Source organism: Leiobunum rupestre, chromosome 4 (assembly GCF_980474605.1).
Source record: "Leiobunum rupestre chromosome 4, qqLeiRupe1.1.hap1, whole genome shotgun sequence".
Taxonomy (NCBI): Eukaryota; Metazoa; Arthropoda; class Arachnida; order Opiliones; family Sclerosomatidae; genus Leiobunum; species Leiobunum rupestre.
The window spans coordinates 35,457,620-35,478,946 of NC_143387.1; the positions used below are offsets into that span (position 1 = coordinate 35,457,620).

The 21,327-nt window shown below is 36.4% G+C and overlaps 2 protein-coding genes across 3 annotated transcripts; one reads left to right on the forward strand and one right to left on the reverse strand.

The window, feature by feature from the left end:
* Window positions 1–2,968: 2,968 nt before the first annotated feature.
* Spt5 (Transcription elongation factor subunit Spt5) lies at window positions 2,969–9,396 on the reverse strand. 2 transcript variants are annotated; one of them, XM_090171574.1, is made up of 19 exons: window positions 9,025–9,396; window positions 8,819–8,962; window positions 8,328–8,551; window positions 8,132–8,269; window positions 7,832–8,066; window positions 7,578–7,694; window positions 7,410–7,502; window positions 7,286–7,347; window positions 7,118–7,223; window positions 6,671–7,048; window positions 6,510–6,607; window positions 6,377–6,446; window positions 6,184–6,309; window positions 5,963–6,088; window positions 5,709–5,898; window positions 5,541–5,646; window positions 4,788–5,472; window positions 4,631–4,726; window positions 2,969–3,175 (listed from the first exon to the last, which is right to left on the reverse strand). In XM_090171574.1, the coding sequence occupies exons 1-19, from the start codon at window positions 9,094–9,096 to the stop codon at window positions 3,035–3,037; spliced, it is 3,207 nt and encodes a 1,068-aa protein (XP_090027700.1). In that variant the 5' UTR covers window positions 9,097–9,396; the 3' UTR covers window positions 2,969–3,034. The 2 variants fall into 2 exon arrangements, with proteins under 2 accessions (XP_090027700.1, XP_090027699.1); XM_090171573.1 differs by having other exon boundaries at window positions 8,819–8,965; window positions 9,025–9,395.
* Window positions 9,397–10,162: 766 nt separating this feature from the next.
* On the forward strand, window positions 10,163–21,276 carry LOC149947561 (uncharacterized). The gene is made up of 7 exons (XM_090171571.1): window positions 10,163–10,835; window positions 16,717–16,954; window positions 17,012–17,145; window positions 17,217–17,599; window positions 17,669–17,778; window positions 17,843–19,357; window positions 19,420–21,276. The coding sequence occupies exons 1-7, from the start codon at window positions 10,750–10,752 to the stop codon at window positions 21,067–21,069; spliced, it is 4,116 nt and encodes a 1,371-aa protein (XP_090027697.1). The 5' UTR covers window positions 10,163–10,749; the 3' UTR covers window positions 21,070–21,276.
* The last annotated feature ends 51 nt before the right edge of the window (window positions 21,277–21,327 follow it).

The following is a 21,327-nucleotide window of genomic DNA, read 5'->3' on the forward strand; positions in this document are numbered from 1 at the left end:
CCCCTGATACAATTAACTAAATTATTTCTTTCTTCTATAAGAATTCCGGGAAATGAATCTCGAATTAGAAGAATACCAAAGCGCTATGATGGGGGTAGTGCACCAGCTACTTTTCATACAGCCGTAGATGGTTACAGAAAGGATTTTTTTGCAATAATGGACCGAGCCATTACCAGTTTGGAAACAAGGTTTGAATCTAAGGTGATGGAGCACTAAAACTTGGAAAAATTTGTCACTGGGCATGAAGGTACATCAGTGGAAACTGTAACCGGTTTTTATGGGTCGGATTTTGACCAAAATCGGCTAATCCTACACAGAAATATGTTTCTTGATGCAGTAGCTTCAGCGAACGCTGTAGTATTATCGATCACAGATGCTATATATTTCTTGCAAGAACGACCTACCTTAAAAGATATGTTGCAGGAGTTTACAAAACTACTGCGAATACTTCTGACAATTCCGGTAACGTCTGCCACATCTGAAAGATCATTTAGTGCTCTAAAAAGACTGAAAACGTACCTTCGAAATGCATGCGGTCAAGAAAGGCTAAATGACCTAGCTTTAATTCATATACACAGAGAATTATCCGAAGACATCGACTTTGACTTACTTATAAATGAATTCATTGACGTTACAGATATAAGAAAGAACACTTTCTTAAAAATTACACATTAATGTTATTTTAATTTGATGTAAATAAATTTTATATAAAAAATTCACCCGAGCCCCCACAAGAATTTTTTGCGATCGCCGCCGCTGCCTGGCGGCCACACTGCCTATTTGAGGATCTGATAAGTCCGCAGTGATGCGGTATAGACAACATCATTTGGGAGGGGACAAAGGTGGCAAGTGGGGCAGTTTCCCCCAAAATTTGCGACCAACGAATTGGGCCGTGTTTGGAGTCGTACTGGATGGTAGTTGTCGAGTGCTACCAACCGTTTCTGAGTTAATACCGAATTTGCACTGAATTGGGTCGAGATTGGTATCTTTTCAGTAGTTTGTTCTAATCGCGAGGCGCTATAGGACTAATAGTTTCGAACATAAAATACATTCAAAATGTGTGTTTTTTTTGGAAATTTCAATAACAATTGAAAGGTTATATCAAGATTTTGGCCAGGGTCAACGTATTGTTTAGTGCCGAATCGAATGGGCATTTAAACCTCCAAAATGTTTAACAGAGAATGTATTATGACGAAGTAAGTCGATAGAGGCCAAAAAATATTTTTTTCTAAATATAGCTATTTTGTAGATCAAATTGAAATTTTTTCGAAGGTTTAAAATTTTTTAGAAAATAATAATATAATGTGTAAAGGGATTCATTACATTTAAAATAAGTCATTGATCACGTTTTTATCTCTTTAAGAACCAAAGTTCAGGGGAGGGCAGGGGGGGGGGGCATCCATCCCGGGCGACACTCATTAAAGGGGCAGGAAAGTGGTGTTTTGAAAAACGTCATCCGTGACGTCATTAACGAAATTTGGCGCGTAGAACTACTTTTTCTCAAGTTCGCGAAGACGTAATTTTATATTTTCCTATCGTAACGTTTCCGTTTTTTATTTGAATTAAACTCGTTCATACTAGAACCAAAACCACGTCCACGAAGGCCCGAATATGTTAGTTCGCGTATGAATCTCTCTCTCGTGTCGCTCCTCATTATTTTCAAAACATCTCCGTCCGAGCCAAATTCCTCAAGCGGGGAAAAAAGAAATTAAAGCAGGGTCCGGATTTTTTTGGAGATACCACGTCACTAGACGATTTCAAAACCCCACTTTCCAGCCCCTTTAAGGGGCTTAATTTCATCCTATATAGATCGATTAATGAATTTAAAAAAAATTCTTTCGATGTCTTAAAGACTGACGAAGTTGGTCTGTTTACCTGTAAAGCGATTTTTTATGGCACATAACATTACTTAGTTATCTTTACCACCAGTAAAATAGTTATAAAAAATTACACCTACGTGATATTAACCGATCTTTAGATATCAATGCTCAAAAATGACAAAATTGTACTTGTCAGAGCTAAAAATTTGGCTTTAAACGAAATCGAAAATGGTGCCGTGGGAACTTTTCTTGAAATCGGGTGATTTGACATGGATTTACCCATAACTTTAATCGCTCGATCCGTCACAAAAGTCAATGACTAGTAGAAGACTGAGAGTACATTTGAAACACAATAACACTCGCCTAAACACGCACAATCATTCTAATCAACATCACCACACAACACAAACTCTCCATCATACGTCCCTTTACGTCAAACACAATATGCAAAAACATACGACACCCATTGACGAAAAGAACGGTTTTTGGAAAAACCTTTTTCCCTAATTACAAGAAACTGCGAACGCAGTGATTTAACTTCGCCCCGAAACTGCGAATCCTCACTCGGAGAGGTAAAAAGATGACAGCGACTTTACATTGTTCTGAAAACAATTGATTTTTCTATGTTAATTAACATGGTGTTTTTTTCTTATGAGCTTGGGTGAACAAAATTAAAGCAAAATTTATCACCAACGTAACGGAAAAAGTATTTCACCAAACAGTACGATAAATTTTGATAATAATTATAAATTTATAATATGTGCATTATAAAATAATTATTACCAAAATGAACAAATAGCAAAGACCACATCTTTGAAAAATTAGGGGTAGATTTGTTTCCCTATAATGGTAGGGTATCTTGAAATCATTAACATGGACAAACTAAGCCAAGAGAGACTTGTTATTATAGCATACACCGATTGTAATTTATTTTATTCCCTAAACAGTAAACTCTTTAACCCACATATATTGGGTTACAATAGCTGTGTTACATGCTACCAGGGAAAGAAATTTGAGAGTCAAGGCTACATGAACTACTACTGTTATTTGAGAAAACTTTGGGGGATAGTGGGTAGGGGAAACGCATGTAATCAAGTCTGAAAATATTTTTCATACATATTTGAAATAATTTTTTTTTCATGTTATAGTATACATTTTTATTTTAATATAAAAATTCCAAGGATAAATGTATAGTAAATGAAAAATGACAACTATTATACTGAACTCATTTTGCAAAGACATCGTAATTGCAACATTATCAAATCTCCGGATGATACTTTCACTACACCTTCATTGTTGTCAATACTTAGCAAATCACCAGTCAGTTCACGCTCTTCACCCATGATTACTTTCACCTTAAAATAATAAAAATCAAGAAAATATTGTTAAATAATTATTATTATTATTATTATTGAAAGGGGTGGCAAGCCGCGCACTTCGACCTTAGGTTCATTGTGCAACCCCCAGCCTGTGACTTTAGGTAAAAAGTCCTATTTCCGACACAAAGTTAAGAATCTGTTTGGCAGGGATGTTGAAGAAATCATGCGTCTCCAACCGATTCATACCAAGATGCTCAAACCTTTGAGCCGCATAATTGTCACAGCTACAAAGACTGTGAGAGGCAGTTTCCTCCTCGGTTAGACAAGCACTACAAATTGGGTGATCACTGACTCCAATAAGATTTACGTGTCTGTTAAGTTGGCAATGGCCTGTAAGTAGGCCAGTTACCAACCTTTTATTCGTCTTAGAGAGCGATAGTAGCTCTTTTGCTCTCTGCCTAGAGGGACCAGGGATAAACTCCTTGGCCTGCCTTTGACCATCCATCTCAAGCCAAAGCTTGAGTTGACGACATATAGTTGGAGACCAGGCTACGTACCAGGCCACGGGGGATGGGTAGAGCAGGTTCAGGCCCACTAAACCCAGCTTTTGCACCCTCCCGGGCCAAGGCGTCAACCTTTTCATTCCCGTGATGCCCTTTATGACCAGGTATCCAATAAAGTTGAACTTTATTGTGCGTCCCAAGATCGGAAAGAAGACCTAAGTAGCTAAGAACCAGTTTAGAAGTGATACTATACTGGTTAAGAAATTGATAGAGTTTGGTGTGGCTGTTTACCCAATTATTAGCCTTCCACCAACCAGAGGGAAAATGTTCAGGAGAACTTCTAGAGAAGCACTTGGGTCTGTACTCATAGCTCCAGTAATGCCAATACAGACTAACCTTTGCAGCATGCTCAGTTCAGACTGCACAGTTTTTAAAGTAACCCTTCGCCACCAGACCACAGCTGCGTAAGACAGAATGGGTCTGATGATCATAGTATACAGCCAGTATAGAACACTGGGGCTAAGGCCCCAGGATTTACTGACTGCACTCCTAATCCTCCAATATAACATTTTGCCCTTTTTGATAATATAATCAAGATGTGTTAAATAATTAGTATATTCTCGTAATTCACAGGGTTTTAGCAGAAGTCTATGATATTATTCCAAAAGTATGTGTCTTTTAACTGAGAGCTATTCAAAGAGTAACATCATCTCCAGAAGAAAATAACCCTGTAGCAAATGCCATGTGAGATGTTAGAGGTTATTTTTTCTAACAGAGATAAAGTGTGATATAATGTTGTCATTAGATTCAAGTAAAACTTTGCATGGGAAAAAAAGGAGTTGTGATACTTATTTCATAAAATTAAGGACTTATGGTTTTAAATTTCCATTTTATGTTCTGAATGATGGCAAAACTAAATTGAGTTATTTTATTTTAAAAGGGGGTTATTTATGGGTGAAATTGGTTGAATTGTTAACACCCAACGTACTTTGTCCCCTTTGACTGGCTCAACAGGCTCCAAATGTTCACTCAGAATATTGACAGTTCTGTCCTCTTTCAACAAAAACACAGAACACATCCCTCCCTATAGCAAATATCATATCAGTACAGAGTTCTAAAATTAAATTTAATTTAAAGTTTCTCACAGTAATTCCCCTAATAACTCCAATTTGTCCAACCATTCCTGCATCATTGTGAGAATCTCTTATACGAACTTCAATATCCGGTGTTTGCCACTCAACCGAGGGGTGCTCTATGCCAGTTCCCGGTGTCTGAGGGTTGAAGGGTGATGGAGCACCAGGAGTCATTGGGCTGTAGTTATAAGCACCAGCCGGTGAAGGGGTTCCTTGGAAAGCTGAAGGGCTAGGAGTACCTGCAAATCCAGCAGGGCTAGGTGTGGTTTGATACCCAGTCGGAGAAGGGGTAGGTTGATATGGAGAGTAAGAATGATCTGAAGCGCTGTACATAACAGCGCTACCTGGCGTTTGTGGAGTGTATGGTCCTTGTGGAGTTTCTGGTTGGTAGCCAGGTGTAGTAGGATTGTAACTGGGAGATGGTGATGGTTCGTCAAAATTATAGTCATCAAAGTCAGACCTAGCTGGTGTATTAGCATTGGTAGGATCCCAGGCTCCTCCATGACTAGGTGTGCGACTACCATCATGTTGTGGTGTTTGACTACCATAATGGGGTGTTCTGTTTCCATCATACTGTGGAGTTTGGGATCCATACATAGGCGTACGAGAGCCCCCACCTCCAGAATTGTATAGTGGTGTCTGACTCGTATACATTGGCGTGCGACTATATGTGGAAACACCACCTTTACTAGCACCACTAAAGATAAAAAATATGAAAAATATACATATCAACCACCATGTGAAAATAAAGTGTCATTGCCTTACCCAATAGTGGCAATACGAGATTTATCAACTGATATCGTTTGGCATTTGGAATGTAATTCAACCCTGGCAGTATCATCTGTTGCATCAGTAACGATACCAATGTGTCCTTGAAAGTAAAATAAATGGTTGACACGCTAGTCTCTCAATAGCAATATAATAACCTGACACCTTTAAATGGTCCCTTAATAATCTTAATGGTTTGGCCAATAAGATCCGTATCTCTTCTACCAATGCCCCGACCTCTACCACGTCCACCTCCTCCACCTGGACTTCCACCCATTCCTCCAGATGAATGCATTGGACTTGATATTCGAGGAGACATAGGGGTAAAGTTACCCATTGCTGGAGTGGTACCAGCCTATCAATTTTGAAAATGTGTGTGTTTTTATAACTTTTTTAATCCAAATAGTAAATCATCTTACTCTAGTACTTCCAGCTAGCTGTAAGTGACGAGTTCTACAAACAAATACACCTCCATTTTCAAGCATCATTCTAGATCTCAAGAACGCATAGTTCCGAAACAAATGCTTTATTTCTCCTTGTCGACCCTGGGAACATTAAAAAAGTAACATAACTCCCAGGATATAGGTTCTAGTCTATACTTTATTTCAGAGTTTGAAAATCTTAAGTATATGATACTTACAGAATGTAAGCCATCAATAACTTTGACTATATCTCTAACTTGAATTGGATTTTGCTCATGATCTAAAGCAACTGCTCTTCTAGTATCTCTTTTTTTCAAGACAGACTGATGTTTAACTTGAACCAGCTTTATGAAGCAAGAAAAAATTGATTTAAAATGAGCCTTTTAAAGTTAGTATATGACTTGTTTATACCTTGCCATGCATATTGAGAACTTGGAAATTTTCTTTTTCAAGTCTTACTATGACACCCACAGTTTGAGCACTAAATATAAAAAAATCAGACATTAGCCCAGCATATTTTATTTTAATTTAAGATAATCCTTACTCTAACTGAACAAGATCTCCCCATTGGAAATGGCCTAAGGAATCAACACCAGTTGCCATATCTGAGCATAGCTGCAAATCACGAGCAGCTACTTCAAGCTACAGGTATGAAAAAGTCAATTTAAATACAAATGATAGAGGATTAAAGACAACACTCATTACCTCGTGCATTGTTAAATCTGAAAACAAAACCACACGATTGTCCTCAGCTCGAACTATTAAGCCAGTATCCCCCTCATAGTTTCCTCTTATAACTTTAACATGATCACCCATCTTGAAATACTTTCGTAATTCATGAGCGGGAAATTCCAATGGATCTTTCAGATCTTCGTGTTTAGGAATCATAGTGATTTTATTTCCATCAATGCTGACAACTTTTCCTTGAAGATGAATTAATTCTCCTTCACAAACTTCGACATTATCTCCGGCAACAAAGCTATGAGCCGTGTCATTTTTATCAGAGACTTCAATTTCAACACTTTCAGTTTGCTCTTCAAATTTTTCAAGCTCTGTCAATTTTGGTTCTACTCCTTCAGCCAACTAAATTTTCCAAATAGCAACAATATTTAAATATATTTCCTTCTTACAATAATCATTTCTGGTACCTACAATGGTTGACATAGTAAAAGCTTTGTATAGAAATCCTTTTCTGCTGTAACGGTTTCCTTCAAATATAAGGAAATCTCCATCTGAGGTTACTTCACCACCAATTGCTCTGAATTTAAACCAACGTATTGTAGTAAAATTTAATAATTGGAGAAGCACTCTTTACTGTACCTTAAGGCATCAATATCAAATAGTTTAGCTGGTGGCCGCTTTTTCTTTCGTTTTTCAGCTTCCTGGAAATGTGACAAGTTTCAAAGCGTGGTAAAAGACTAATAAATCAGTAAATTATTCCTACCACCACTTTCAAAGATCCTCTCATTCTAGTATAATCAATTCTTGGAATTAATTTCAGGTGAACTTGAGTTTGAGTTGTGTCCACATAATCAACCTGGAATTTGTTAAGTTATTTAGCCATAGATATAAAGCATTTGTGAAAATGTAAATAAGGAATATATTAACTAACCACAGCCAGGTCATCTTTGTACAAGCCTCGTTTCAATCTCACCCATTGTTTGGGTTTTAATTGAACCTGCTCTTTTGTCACCCGTAAAACATCAGTCATTTCTTTAATGGGCACCATCTTGCAAAGGAAAATGTTTCATTATCACATGATATAGCAACATTAAAAGTGTTTAGGCCCCATTTTTTCACCAAGTTAGCGGCACACTTTTTAGTGTCATGTTACAATTGATAACACATGGTTTGGAAGAAGCTTACCGTTTGGGCAAACATGCCCATTCTCAAATTCCCAACACCTTGTATTGCTTGTTTAACATGAGTGTGTTTATAGGCTTCAATGTAAATGTATCCTTTAACACCTTCTGGAGAAACTACGCTCTTAATTTGGAGGGGTTCTTCTGACTCAGCGTACGCAATGTACTTTCTCATGAGTTGAAATACTGTTAATTTTTCTTCTCCAATTTTACATTTCACCATCCATAAATTTGGATCCCTAAAATTATTATAAAATTTATCTTTTGTCTTTAAAACATAATTCTTGTATTTGAAAGTGATTACTTTACTCCCGGAAGAAGGGTCTGCTGTGTAATTTCATCCGAAAGTTCTACATCTCCATCCGTATAACCTCTCTCGGCTCTAGATGTCTCAGCATACTTCCGACGATAATAGTCTTCAATTTCATCTTCTTTTTCAGTACTTGGGAAACACATTTTTAAGATTTCAAACTTTGTTAAAAGTATATTGAAATACATACGCCCAAATGCCATGAAGTCTCCTGTGATTATCAATATCTCGAGAGTTTAGCTCTTCACTTGGTCGAGAGTTGTCGATCATTGCTTCCGCACCATCTTCCCATTCTTCTTCCTCTTCAACATCATCATCCACTTCCGCTTCTTCCAAAATAAAACCACCACAGCGAGACTTTTTACGTTTCTTCTTGGGACCACGGTCTTCTTCCTCCTCTTCATCATACTCGTCCTAAATTAATTATTCAATTGATAAAATGTATTTATTTATTTAACTTTATAAATCAGCCTGCTGTCAGCACCAAAAGAATCTAATTGCAATTTCATGAGGGCGCAACATGGAGGTGTACAAACAAGACAAACACCTGACCATTCATTCCTCTTATACTGCCCATGAGATTGTTATTTAAATAAAATGGTTTTAGAAATTGTTGCGGATTACACTTGGAGGACATGTTAATAATATTAAAAACTCAAGATTTAAATTAAATTAGCTTACATCATCTTCATCATCAAGATTTTCTCCTTCTGGTTCCTCTTCCCCTTCACCCTCTTCCGCTTCTGCTTCACTTTCATTAACTTCTTCAGCTTCATCATCTTTGTTGCTACCGTCTTCAACATCACTACCAGCTTCACTCTTATCCTGCTGTAAATTTTTAAAACTTTAATTCTTTACATTCACTAAATAAACCGTAATGATTTTACTTCGCTTTCTGCTGAGCTTTGTTCCTGATCACTTCCAGAAACATTGCTACCTTCACCTTCTGAATCTGACATTTTGTTTAATTGTTTAACAAATGCTAACCGAAAATACAGTTAAACTGATGATAAAAATGGCACAATTGTGAAATTGAATGTATAAAAATTAAAACATCAAGTAGGCAAATACAAAAAAGCCAAGTCTTCTAGCCGAAACCTCTAATGGAGTATAGGCGCAAATAGTAGTGAAAATAGAATAAATTATACTACTATGGTATTACAAATAATTTAGAAAAATCATCCCGATTATCGAAAGGACTTTCAGTAGAGGACACCACAGTACCGATCGTCTGCTATTTGGTGTGAAAATGGTACATTGATCTACTCATAGCAAAAAAACATTATGTAAATGTAAATAATTTTTGGTAGGCGTAACAATTTTGCAAATTGATATTAAATATAATCAATTTACATTATTTTTTATGTAAGACGACTAAAAACATCGACTTCGGCCCCTACGCTAATTTACAGAATATAATCCACCGATCTTAGAATTACGTGTCGTTTAGTAGGTTTATTTCATGTAAAATGATTTTTGAAATCGAGCAATAACGGACTAAAATTAATCATTTTATCTCACAAAAATTGTAAATATATTCAATATTTCGCCTGGAATAGTCCATAATTAACGTTTATACAAAAAAATAATTGTTATTATAGTTATAATAGCTCATATATTAAAATAATCTACTTTTCAAGTTATGCTTTATCAATTTCGAGGTTGGCCTGCCTTGATTTGCACGACCAATGCCAATTGTTATAATTTAATACTAATTAGTTCTTAATTTCGCCTATTCTGACTGAATCAAAGCTGCTATCAATAGAACTCACTAAAAGACGTAGGAAAAAAAGTAATTAGCTTTTAATTAAAGAAACCAGTGAATATATTTTTTTAAGTCTCAATCGCCCTTCAACGACCTATGTCAACGTAACCCAATCGGAACTTGTATGAGATAGATCAAAGTTCCTTTTTTAGAATAGTCAACCGAACAAATACGCTTCGAAGATAGTACAAATAATTCGTTTTTCCACCAATAGCTGCAACTGTTCCATTTTCACACGCCCTATTCTATACTTGCCTTGTCGGAAAATTACTCTGTGAATACACTGTTGTCAGGCGAAAGTCGGTTTGTTATTTTAAAAACGATCAATAATTTTATAATGTTTTTACACGAGTCATTTACATCAAATATATGAATATATGTAACAATTATTTATAGATTTCTATAAAATTGGTTAAAAATATTTAAAAAACGTATTTTGTGTGGAACTATTTTCTCTATTTTGGCGGAAGAGTACTAGCGAGAAAGGCGGTCGACCCCTCACCGGATTTTCGAGTTTTGGATCAGCGGCTGCGTCACCGCGCCGAGAAATACACCCATATGACGTCATAAAGCGAAGCGGAGGGCTAGAGATATTTCGCCGTAGTAAAGCAATACGGCAACGCAAACGTTAGTGATGAAAGTTGCAACGTGAATCGGCCGACGAAAATCCAGCTTTTGGAAAAGGATTTGGTCGCTGAAAAATCATTCCTATTTTAACTTCAATGCATTATTAAGTATCATAATAATTAACCAGGCGAATTTATCCAGAAAACTGCTTCCATAGATAGCAGGGTTGGTGCCTGTTCGTCTTCCCAAAAAAACGTTTTTTTTGCAAATTCGCGTAGACATGGCTCTCGATTGTGTGCTTACCCCGCCCTCACTTGATCAGGGTAACAAAGACACAAAACTACAGACTGATGGAGAAATTGAAAGGTCGAGTATTTCACGTTCGGGAAAAGTGATTTTGCCTAGGTTTCGAGCCAATGTGCTTCGTATCATTTATAACTCAAAACCTCTCTTTGTTTAATTGGGATATTTTGGAACTTTTAGCTCCAAAATTGAGATTTTAGCCTCTCGTCTTTAATTTTTCCTCTTCATACGACTGCATGTTAGTTTATGCCTTCAACGTATTTTTGTTTGTCTTAATTGGTCTCTTTTTAACCGTTATATGTAATATCCCCAATTTTTATCTTTTCTCGGCTTCCACTAGGCCGTATATTAGATACAATAATGTTAAGGACGCCATTTTGATTCCCAACTACCAGCGCTGCAGCTAGTCTAAAGTACCTCTACGGGATAGAGAGAGAGGCGAAGTCAACGCGCATCAAGCTTTCGCCATTTATCAGCGCTGGCTATTTAGTAAACCCTTTAGGGGAGGAAATAACTTTTAACACGTACGAGATCCCTTTTAATATTTTCAGGCAGGAATTTAATTTTTTTTTGAGTTAGTGCTAGTTAAAGGGTTTTTTTAATAAACCCCTCTCTAAAATCGTTTCTTTGTATAATTATTTCTTGTTACCGTTTTTTAAAACGTTCCTTTGTATAATTATTTGTTACAATTGCTTAAGCTAAACAGGGACGCGTATTTTTTTAGCAAAAACATTTAGATAAAAGCATCACCCTTAAAACTTGGTTAGCTTTATTTAAATAGACTACGACTGCGATACAAGTTCGCCATTAACACAGGTAGGCCGCCTCTTTCTTATTTGGCCGGTACTTGTATCAATAAGTACAAGTATAAATATTAAGTAGTTGTATAATTTAGCATAGCTATTGCATATTAACTTAATTTGTAAAAAAGATTATTCCGGCCCCAAATACTAATTTTTTAAGAGTAGGATAACAGGGAATCAAAATGGTTAAGGCTTAATAAATAAAAATTCTGTCACTGATACATGATGGCACGTGGCTATAGTGGTACCGAAACCGGATAAAGCTGTCGACGTGTTTCCATATCCTCTCCCTCCCTTAAAGCATTCTCTCACCTAATGGTGGGAGGGAAGAGTTTACACTAATCTGATTTCCACTCGATTTTTATCCCCCCCCCCCCCCGCTATCCATCCATGTTGAAAATTACGTGTGCTGTATTTTTATTTTTCCGCCTGTATTGCGTAACTCCCCCCAAAAAAAGTACAAGGCATAAACTACTCACGCATTTTGACGATGATTGTTTGATTATTCAAATGTGTTTTAAATTTGACACTCTAGGTGGCAAAGTAAAAATACAAGGTAAAAGTATACAATTTTAAACAATTTACGGTACTTTTCAAGTTTTATTCTAACTTTCACAAAAACCTTTTGAATAATCAAACAATATAGGGCTCAATTGATTGATTTACTATTTTTAAGTTAGCTACGAATGATTAAAATAATCGTTTTCCGCCGTAGATTTCGATTCCTTTAAAACCTTTACTTTTTCATCCTAGAAAATAGGATGTTTATGGATAGGGTATAACAATACTTGTTGCACGCCACTAAACCTTTCTCCTCTCGTATTACGTTTCGGAAAGTAACGTGGCGGATCGTAAAGAGAGGTTAAGCAACCGGCATTTTGTACGGGTTTCAAACGTGCTTCGCAGACGTTTAGTCTAGCTATCTCAGTAGTGTTTTCGGAGCGTTCCAGTTGAAACATATACGGGTCTTTGCTTAACCTCTATACCTCAAACGACGGATACATAAACAATCTCTCTTCCGAAAACGGGGCGGTTTGTCTATCTCCGGTCTGCCACGGTCATGGCGTGAAAAAAGCGAGGACTTGTTACATCACCGCGGATAGAAAAGACCGAGAGGTACACCCCCCCCCCCCCCCCTCCCAAGAACTGAACTGCAACACGGGAAAATCTCACGCGGACCCCTCGTTGTAGGATAAATCATTTTGTACTAGGCTGCGTTGTCCTTTTCTTCATTAGAACTCCGTAACTTACGTGAACGTGTTTTGCGTCATAGAGGGGGAGGACCGGTGGCATCCGCACGCAGGACGTTACGTTGTAAAGCGTCGTTTATCATCTACTACTTTTACTTCTGTGGTTAAGAGTTTCCCTATAAAATAGCTGTTTCTCTAGGATAATAGAGATTTATAATTAAAAGTTGACCGTTGTCCCCTGTAGATCACACCATTCAAACTGGTATTTGTCTAGCCCCATTTCCGGTACTAGCGCGAGAAAGTACTTAATTAAAACGATACTATGTCCCTTTAGTTAGGCTTAATAGTATAAACTTTGGAAAAGCCTCAGATCGAGCCATAGCAAATAATGTGTACTTAGATAAAATAAAATGAACCAAAGAAATATGACTTCCCACGCGTTCTTTATGGAAGATTAAACCACTAACTAAACAGAAAATGTTAAAAGTAATAACAAGGGAGTGGAAAGTATTGGAACATTTTCCAGCGAGATAAATAGTAGAGGCTATTTTCCCTTTAAGCTAAGTTTCCTCTAGTGCTTAAATATAATAACATTATTAACGCGTAAAAAACATTGTACGTACCTAAGTTAGGAAACACGCCGTTCAACTTAAGCGCATGCAATAACTTAACGTCCGTAATGAAAATCGCTCCATTTCGCACAGTGATGGAAACAAAGCATAGAAAATATAAAAGAGGAAAGCATCCCTAGTCTTGAAAAAGCATCTCGAGGTTCTAAAACCAGGGGCTAGAGCGATGTATTTCCGTGTAATATATATTTTAATAGAAAGGACTTACAACAAGTTAATAGGCCTCAAGCACCCCAAGATCAAAAATATTCTTGTTAGACCGGGACATTTATAATATAATTGTGACCCGATATATAAGTTAGTCCACAAAATACAGTGTACTGCATTGCCTCTTAGTTCAGACCGTACTTCCCTTCCCAGCGTATAGTAAGTTTGAGATAATAGTTGATTTTATAAAATGTCTTTACGCTGGCCCAACTTGTTGAAATGTTGCCCTGGAATAGTTCAGCCAATGCCTAAGAATGAATTCATAAACTCTTTAGTGGGAGAGAAAACGGATCCACAGCTGAAGCGGGGAGGCAACATTTCAACAAGATGGCCAAGGTTATTTTATAAAAAGAACTATTCGCATACTTAATACGAACGAAGATGGCAAACGAGTCAGAGGCTCCGCGAGAGGGAAAAATGAGTGGAGCAAGATACCCGGAGCCTGTGGCTCGTTTTCCACTTTCGTTGCGGAAAAGTACGGGCTAATGCAGCACTATATAATAGTTGTTTTTAGAAAATGTCTTTACGCTTGCCCAACTTATTGAAATGTTGCCCTGGAATAGTTCAGCCAATGCCTAAGAATGAGTTCATAAGCTCTTTAGTGGGAGAGAAAACGGATCCACAGCTGAAGCGGGGAGGCAACATTTCAACAAGATGGCCAAGGTTATTTTATAAAAAGAACTATTCCTCACTACTAAGCACCCTATTTTAGCAGACGACCTCACACTTTGACAGGTTTGCCATGCCAAAAAAACATAAAACGATTTACGGATATCAAGCACAATCTTTATAACGGTTGCGTTCAATCATAGACCAAACTGACCAACAATTCAGTATAGGGACACACTTTCTACTCTCAGTGAAAATGACGGCAGATTTTAGTTTATTTGCTGTAAACGGCTTTGATAGCAGCAGTATTGTATTCTAGTATGGCATTTTTCTCTCGCGGCTTAAAATATACCGGCAAGGCCTACCATATATATTAAAACTGCTCTGTAGACCGGTCGAATTTGATTTAAAGTAGGCACCATCTACATCGTCCCTAAAAATTGATTTTCCCAAATAATTACACGGGGACCAAGAGTTCTATTTTGTGTTATCAACTGACCTATATTACGTGCATGCTAAAATTAATTTAGAGTTCCAAATGCTTTTTAGGCTTATAACTAAATATTTGAAAGATATTAGGCGAAAACTATTTGTTAGTTTTGGAGTAATTTTTAGGAAATAACGAGCAACTTCAAAATAGTTTGGCTGATATTTTATGGAAGAAGTTGGTAGTTTGGGGTAAAAGGTGTACTTTTTTCTTCCCAAAACGAGGGAATAGTTTTGGCCTAGTGCCATTTAATATATTCCTAATGCTATTAAAGGCCAATGTGATAAACAATCTTTATTTTGCACCAGCGTTCCCCTAAAGCAGAAAACGAGAATCCTAGAAAATAAATATAAATCCTAAAATTATAATTTACAAACTTCAATTGATTTTTATTTAATTTAAATGAGGTAAATTAAGTATAATACAAAGCGTGGAATATTATTTAACATGCCACTGGCTGTACAATAGCAAAATTTCCCTAAAAACCATAATTTTGATCAAAGTTTTGATAGAAAAGCCATCGATGGAAGGGGGAATAACATTATCCCTATCAACACTTTCTACCACATCCACCAAGCAAATTTTAACTTAGGAGACAAATTGATGTTGCGCATAAGACTTAGAGCATGAAAGTACCAAGGTCTTCCAGACCTTGTTAGTAGTAGCAGGTGGAGTTTATTTCACTCAGTAAAACAAGGCTGGCGTTTATTTTGTTGTGACTAGTTAGCGCCCCCATAACTATAACTTTTTTCTCCTTGGTTGTAAGAACGAGGGCTTTGTGGCTTTAACAGCTCTGTAATACTATTTAACATAATAATTTAATTATGTGATATGTCTATGACACCACTTGGTATAAAGTATTACGGCATACACTAGACTTTGAGATAGGCTTTGTTATGCCCTGTTTGAAATATAAAATTTTTTGGGGCTATCGGTTTACATTGTTCCTTTTATTCCTTTATTTTAATCTTAATCGAAAAATCACAATGAAATTAGTACATTAAAAACTAAACTAGTTTATGAAATTTATGGCACAGAGGGAAATGCCATCATTTATATTGAAATATTTTACTAGGTATTAGGTCCAAAGTATAAATTGAACCCTTTTTAACAAAAAAATTGTATGAGAAAATAGCACTACATGTTAAAGTTGAAAACGCTGGTGATACCTGAAAATGTAGCCAGAGTTTGCACAAAGCCCCGGAATAGTCCCTTAATAAGTTTGACTACCTAGGATTATATGATAAAAATACCATCAGCATTAGCAGGCCCTATACCTACCACATAGGAAATGGTTAAAAAAATTCTTTACAACCATTTATTTGAAAATTTTTAATCTTCAATCTAAATATTTACCTGAAACTTTTTTTAATGTCAAAATGAGAGTGCATAACCTAATAAGTTAAATTTCAAGATTTTGGCAATTTTAAAAGTTTTATTGATTGACTAACGAGTCACTTTTTTAATTAAACCCAAAAAAATACCTTAAAATAACATGAAATATATATGGCTGCTGTATCATTAAATATTTCCGTTGTACAAAACTCTGGATCGGTAAAAAAATGACCCAACAAATTATAATGTTTTTCGGATCAAATTATATGTTTAAAAAAAATATTCTTAGTTACCTCCATGTAAGCCATAAATATGAAATGTCTTCACAGACTTAAATGCAGTTTTCAATGCATGTGAATTTTCTGCCAAACTGCAGAAGCGTTATGATTTAAAATGGAAAATTAAACTTCCTAGTGATTTTTTCTTCAAAAATGTATTTTCATAAATCAGTGGCTTAATAATCAAAGAGATTAAATTTTACTTCAATGTAAAAATTTAGTAAAGGTTTGAATTCAAACAAAATATTTACTTTGCACAAAACCAAAATGCATGACTAGTAATTAAATCTGAAGTTCTTTATGTTGACAAAATTGAATTTGAAAAAGCACTATGTTTATATTTTAGTTAAATGTTAATTTTTTAATATACCTAGTAGTACTCATATTTTATTTCCTTATATTACAGTGATAAACCCGAGGATGATGAGGAAACTGATATTGATTTAGAAGAAGGAGAAATCTTAGATTCTGGTGAAGAAGATGAGCGACAAGATGTACCTCCACCTTCTGAGCAATGTTCAACTCAAATTTCTCACAATGAAAGTGATGACTATTGTAAAAATGAGTTGTTGCAAGAAGAAAATGAAGAAGACCGGTGGAATAAAAGGAAAAAACGAAGAAACGAGGAGGGAAAAAAAGAAAAAGTATAAAAGCATTTTTAATCTTTATTGGACAATCTAATCATATTCCATATTTTTCAGAGATCAAACAAAAAAGCTCGTTATCTAGACCACGATGAGCTAGACGATGAAAATAGTGATCTGAATTGGCATATGCAAAGTATTTCTTCTACTAAAAGAAGAAATCGTAGAGATGCTTCCCCGCCAAATGAACTGTAAAATTTTACAATTTGTTTATTGAAAGACTCCATTACCGGAAATACATCAAACTATTTTTTCTTTACAGTATCCTATCTGATCATTCTGAAAATGAGGATGAGCCAAATTTCCGGGATTTGGGAGATAAAAGGCATAGAGGAAATGGTTCTCAAAACCGAAACAATCGTAAAGGACGAGGTGCAATACGTAGGCAGCGAATGGTGCAAGATAGAAATAAAGGAAAAAAGAGAAAGGGGTCTGATAGTAAACGAAGCAAATCCTCCAACCGTAACAGACCAATGAGGGATTCACGACCACCACAAATCTGTAGATATTACTTGGAGGGGAAGTGTCACAAGAAAAACGACTGTAAATTTTCACATGACACAACACAATTGAAAAAGAAAGACTTGTGCAAATTTTTCTTGAACGGATTCTGTGCCAAAGGAGATGCCTGTCTTTTCATGCATGATATCCTTTTTATATATTTATTATTAAAAAATGAGTTCATTAACATTTTTCTTAACAAATTTTTGTTACGTGATTTTCCGTGCAAATTCTTCCACTTTGAGGGAAAATGCTTCTTTGAAAAGGGCTGCAGGTTCTCACATGAACCACTGACAGATGAAATGAGAATGGTGTTAAAAAGGGTAAATATTTCATATATTCGTAATATTGTTAGAAATGTCAGAATTTTTCTCTCTTTACGATCAGAATTTGGAAAATGGAACATTAGATGAAGATAAAGACACTATAGAAAGCAATGCCAACCTGACAACGCAGATGAAAAGGCCCAGTCTACTAGGTTCCCCCCCAAGACACGTAAAGGAAGCTGCGGAAGAATGGCAACAAGATTTAATTCAACGCCTGCAACTTAGAGATAAAAAAATTGACTTCGGTTGTCACAATGCAGCTATTATTAATAACAGTCCTATTAAGCAACAACAGCAATTTTCAAGGCCAGGAAATTTTTACGTTGACACTCTTCCCAGGACTCCGATTAAAAATGATATGAGAGAAATGGATTTGGGGGGACCTATGATGGGGGGTGGTATGTGCCCTCAAATGGGAGAAATGAGTGGTAACATGAATGGAGATCTAATGAATAACATGATGGGGAATATGAATAGCTCTAGGCCTGGTGATATGATGGGTAATATGGTAATGGACATCAATGGTCCTAGGATGGGAGAAATGGTTGGAAATATGATGAGTGACATGAATGGTCCAAGGATGGGCGAGATGGATGGCACTATTATGGGAGATATCGGTACTAGGATGGGAGAAATGCCTGGCAACATGATGGGCAACATAAATCGACCAAGGATGGGCGATATGATGACTGAAATCAATGTTCCAAGACTGGGAAACATTCCTGGAAATGTTTTCGGAGATCATAATGGTCCTAGGATAGGTGATATGATGAGAAACAACTTTCAAATGCCATTCATGAATCAGGAGCTTTTAATTCAAGATAGAGGAGACATGACACCACCAAGAAATATGAGAACACCAGTACCAAATGATGATGATGATGATGATGAAGCGCGTGAATTTGACCAATTTTTCACTCAGTCGACAAGTGTACAAAGGGTCCGTATTACTGTCCCTCCTAATGACTTTTACGATGATGATGAAGATGTAGTTGTTGCTGGAGGAATAGATGAATTAGAAGATGACCAATTTTCCGAACGTATTCTGGAAGTTAAGAAAACTGCAGTTCTAAGCTCTTTGAACACTGAAAGGGCTCAAGAAGATGGATATGATTCTGAAAGCCAATCAACTATTGTATCACAGAACTTGTCACAGTCACCTCCACATGATGAAACATGGTCGGAAACTACCATGTCCAAACCACCTTTGGCAATACCAATTCATTTACCCAAGAGAACCCGAGAACTATTTCTCAGAATTCAACAACATCAGAAAAAAGCTGGCAGTAATCCCAATCCTGATGGGGATGGATCAGATAGCCAGGAGAAAGACGGGGAAGAATCGGGTTTGTCTCAAGATAAAAGTGAAGAAAAGTTGGTATTTAATGAAACACCTGATATTTGTACATCAAAGTCATTAGAAGCCCCAGAAGCTAAAATTGAAGTCATTGATGCCCAGGACGAGTATTATGCTAATGAAGAAGAAGAAAAGAAAAACTGGTTAAGCAGTGATGATGATGATGATGACAATGGAGATCAGCCATTAACAGACGTTTTGAAAAAACTACAACAAATGGTGAGGTTCCTATTGAAAACTATATTAAATTTTAGTATTAACAATTTTTTTTATATATATAGCCACCACCAGCAAGAGTTCCAACTTCTCCAAAACAAACAACGCCTAGTGCTCCAATTGATATAACCAAAATGCTGAACAACATAAGACAACAAGCTACTCAATCTACTAGTAATTCTTTTGCTGGAAATAAAAATTTCTGGCAAAATATTTTCTCCGCAGCCATGCCATTCCAAAGTAAAAATCCACAAGGTTCCCAACGAAACTTAATACCCGCATCCCTTATGCCAAACCAGGCCAAAATGTTTCGAAATAAAATATGTGATAGTGTAAATCCTAAATCTGGAGGCTTGTTACCACCACCATTACTGCCACAACCACCACCGTCATTGATAGGAACTATGCTCATGCAACATCAAATGCTCAATAAACTACAAGAGGGTTCAGTAGCAAGAGATCCAAGGTTTAGGGATAGTAAATCAAAGTTAGATAAATCAGTTGATTTGAAAAAAGTGCCAACTGGAAGGGACCCTAGGCTAAGTGCTCGGGATCCGAGAATAATAACAAAAGAAGAAACAAGTTCCCCCACATCAAATGGAAGTAAATCCTCCTCTATTACACCAAACACTAAAATCGTTACAAATGCAATAAAATCACCTTCTCCGCCACACCACTCGACTCATAATAAGCCTAAAGAAAAGAGGCAATCTATTGAAAAAATGGATTTGGACAAAAAACCTGCAATTGGATCACCCAATTACAAACTATACACAGTTACTGTTTCCCCACTTAATTACAGTTCCTACCTCTTTGCTACTCAAAATGACAAGAAGCTTCTAAATGATCCTAGGCTGAAGAAACTGATTGAAAATACTCCAACTGGTTCAATCAAAAACACCATGTCACTGTCTTTCCCACCTGATTTGCCAAGTGCCACTTCAACTGCGGATAAATCTGTAATTGGAAGTCCTCCAAGCCTAAGTGACCCACCAAAACCTCAAAGCAATGTAGCTAAAACTTTGCAAGAGATAAGAACAGCCACCACTCGTAATATTTTGAAAAAGAGAGACTCGACAGATAGTAGTATTCCACCACTACCTGCTAAACCATTGGAAGAAACAGATTCTTCACCTTCAGAAACTATAAAACCCCTATTATCACCTTCAGAAATTATAAAACCTCACCTATCACCTTCAGAAACTACAAAATCCCAACCACCACCTATCAGCCATTTACCAAAAAGCTTTACAGATCCAAGATTAGTAAGGCTACATCAAATAACAAATTCACGACGAAGTCATCACATGGCAATACCCAAGAAGAAATCCAAATTAACGCTTCCAAAACCACTAGACGACAAAGACCCAGAATCAAAAACCAATATTGATAAATTAGAGTCAAAAGAGAAACCTGAACTTAAAGGTGGTAGTGTTAACCGCAGAAGAAGCCTTGATTATGCTTCTCCATTAAATGCCTATCCTGAAGCTGAAAACTCAAGCTATAGTAGTTACAACCGCAGACCGCAACCTATAAACAGAATTCCTAAAACAATAGAAAACCCTGAATTACCCCCTATTTCTATAAGCATTCCAATACCAACGAACCCCGAAACCATTACTGACATTTCAAGTGAAATTGAAAGCAACTTGACTAACCAATCACTCAAAGAAGTATTTAAAACAAAAGACCCAACTGCCTCACCCTTCTGTTAGTATAGTAAATTTTTAGTCACTTTTATGTAAATATGTTATGAAGTGACTCAAAAACTTAAATTGTTACGAAGTGGTGAAAACTAGTAAATGATTTTACCATTAATCGTTTGGATCTAGTCTTTTTTTTGTAACTGGAATGGAGGAAAATACTCTACAATGTAACAAAAATGTACAGCATATTTTTCCTCGACAAATTTATTTAACAGATTAAAAAAATGTAGAACATATATATTCTTTGAGATGTTTGGGTATAACGTT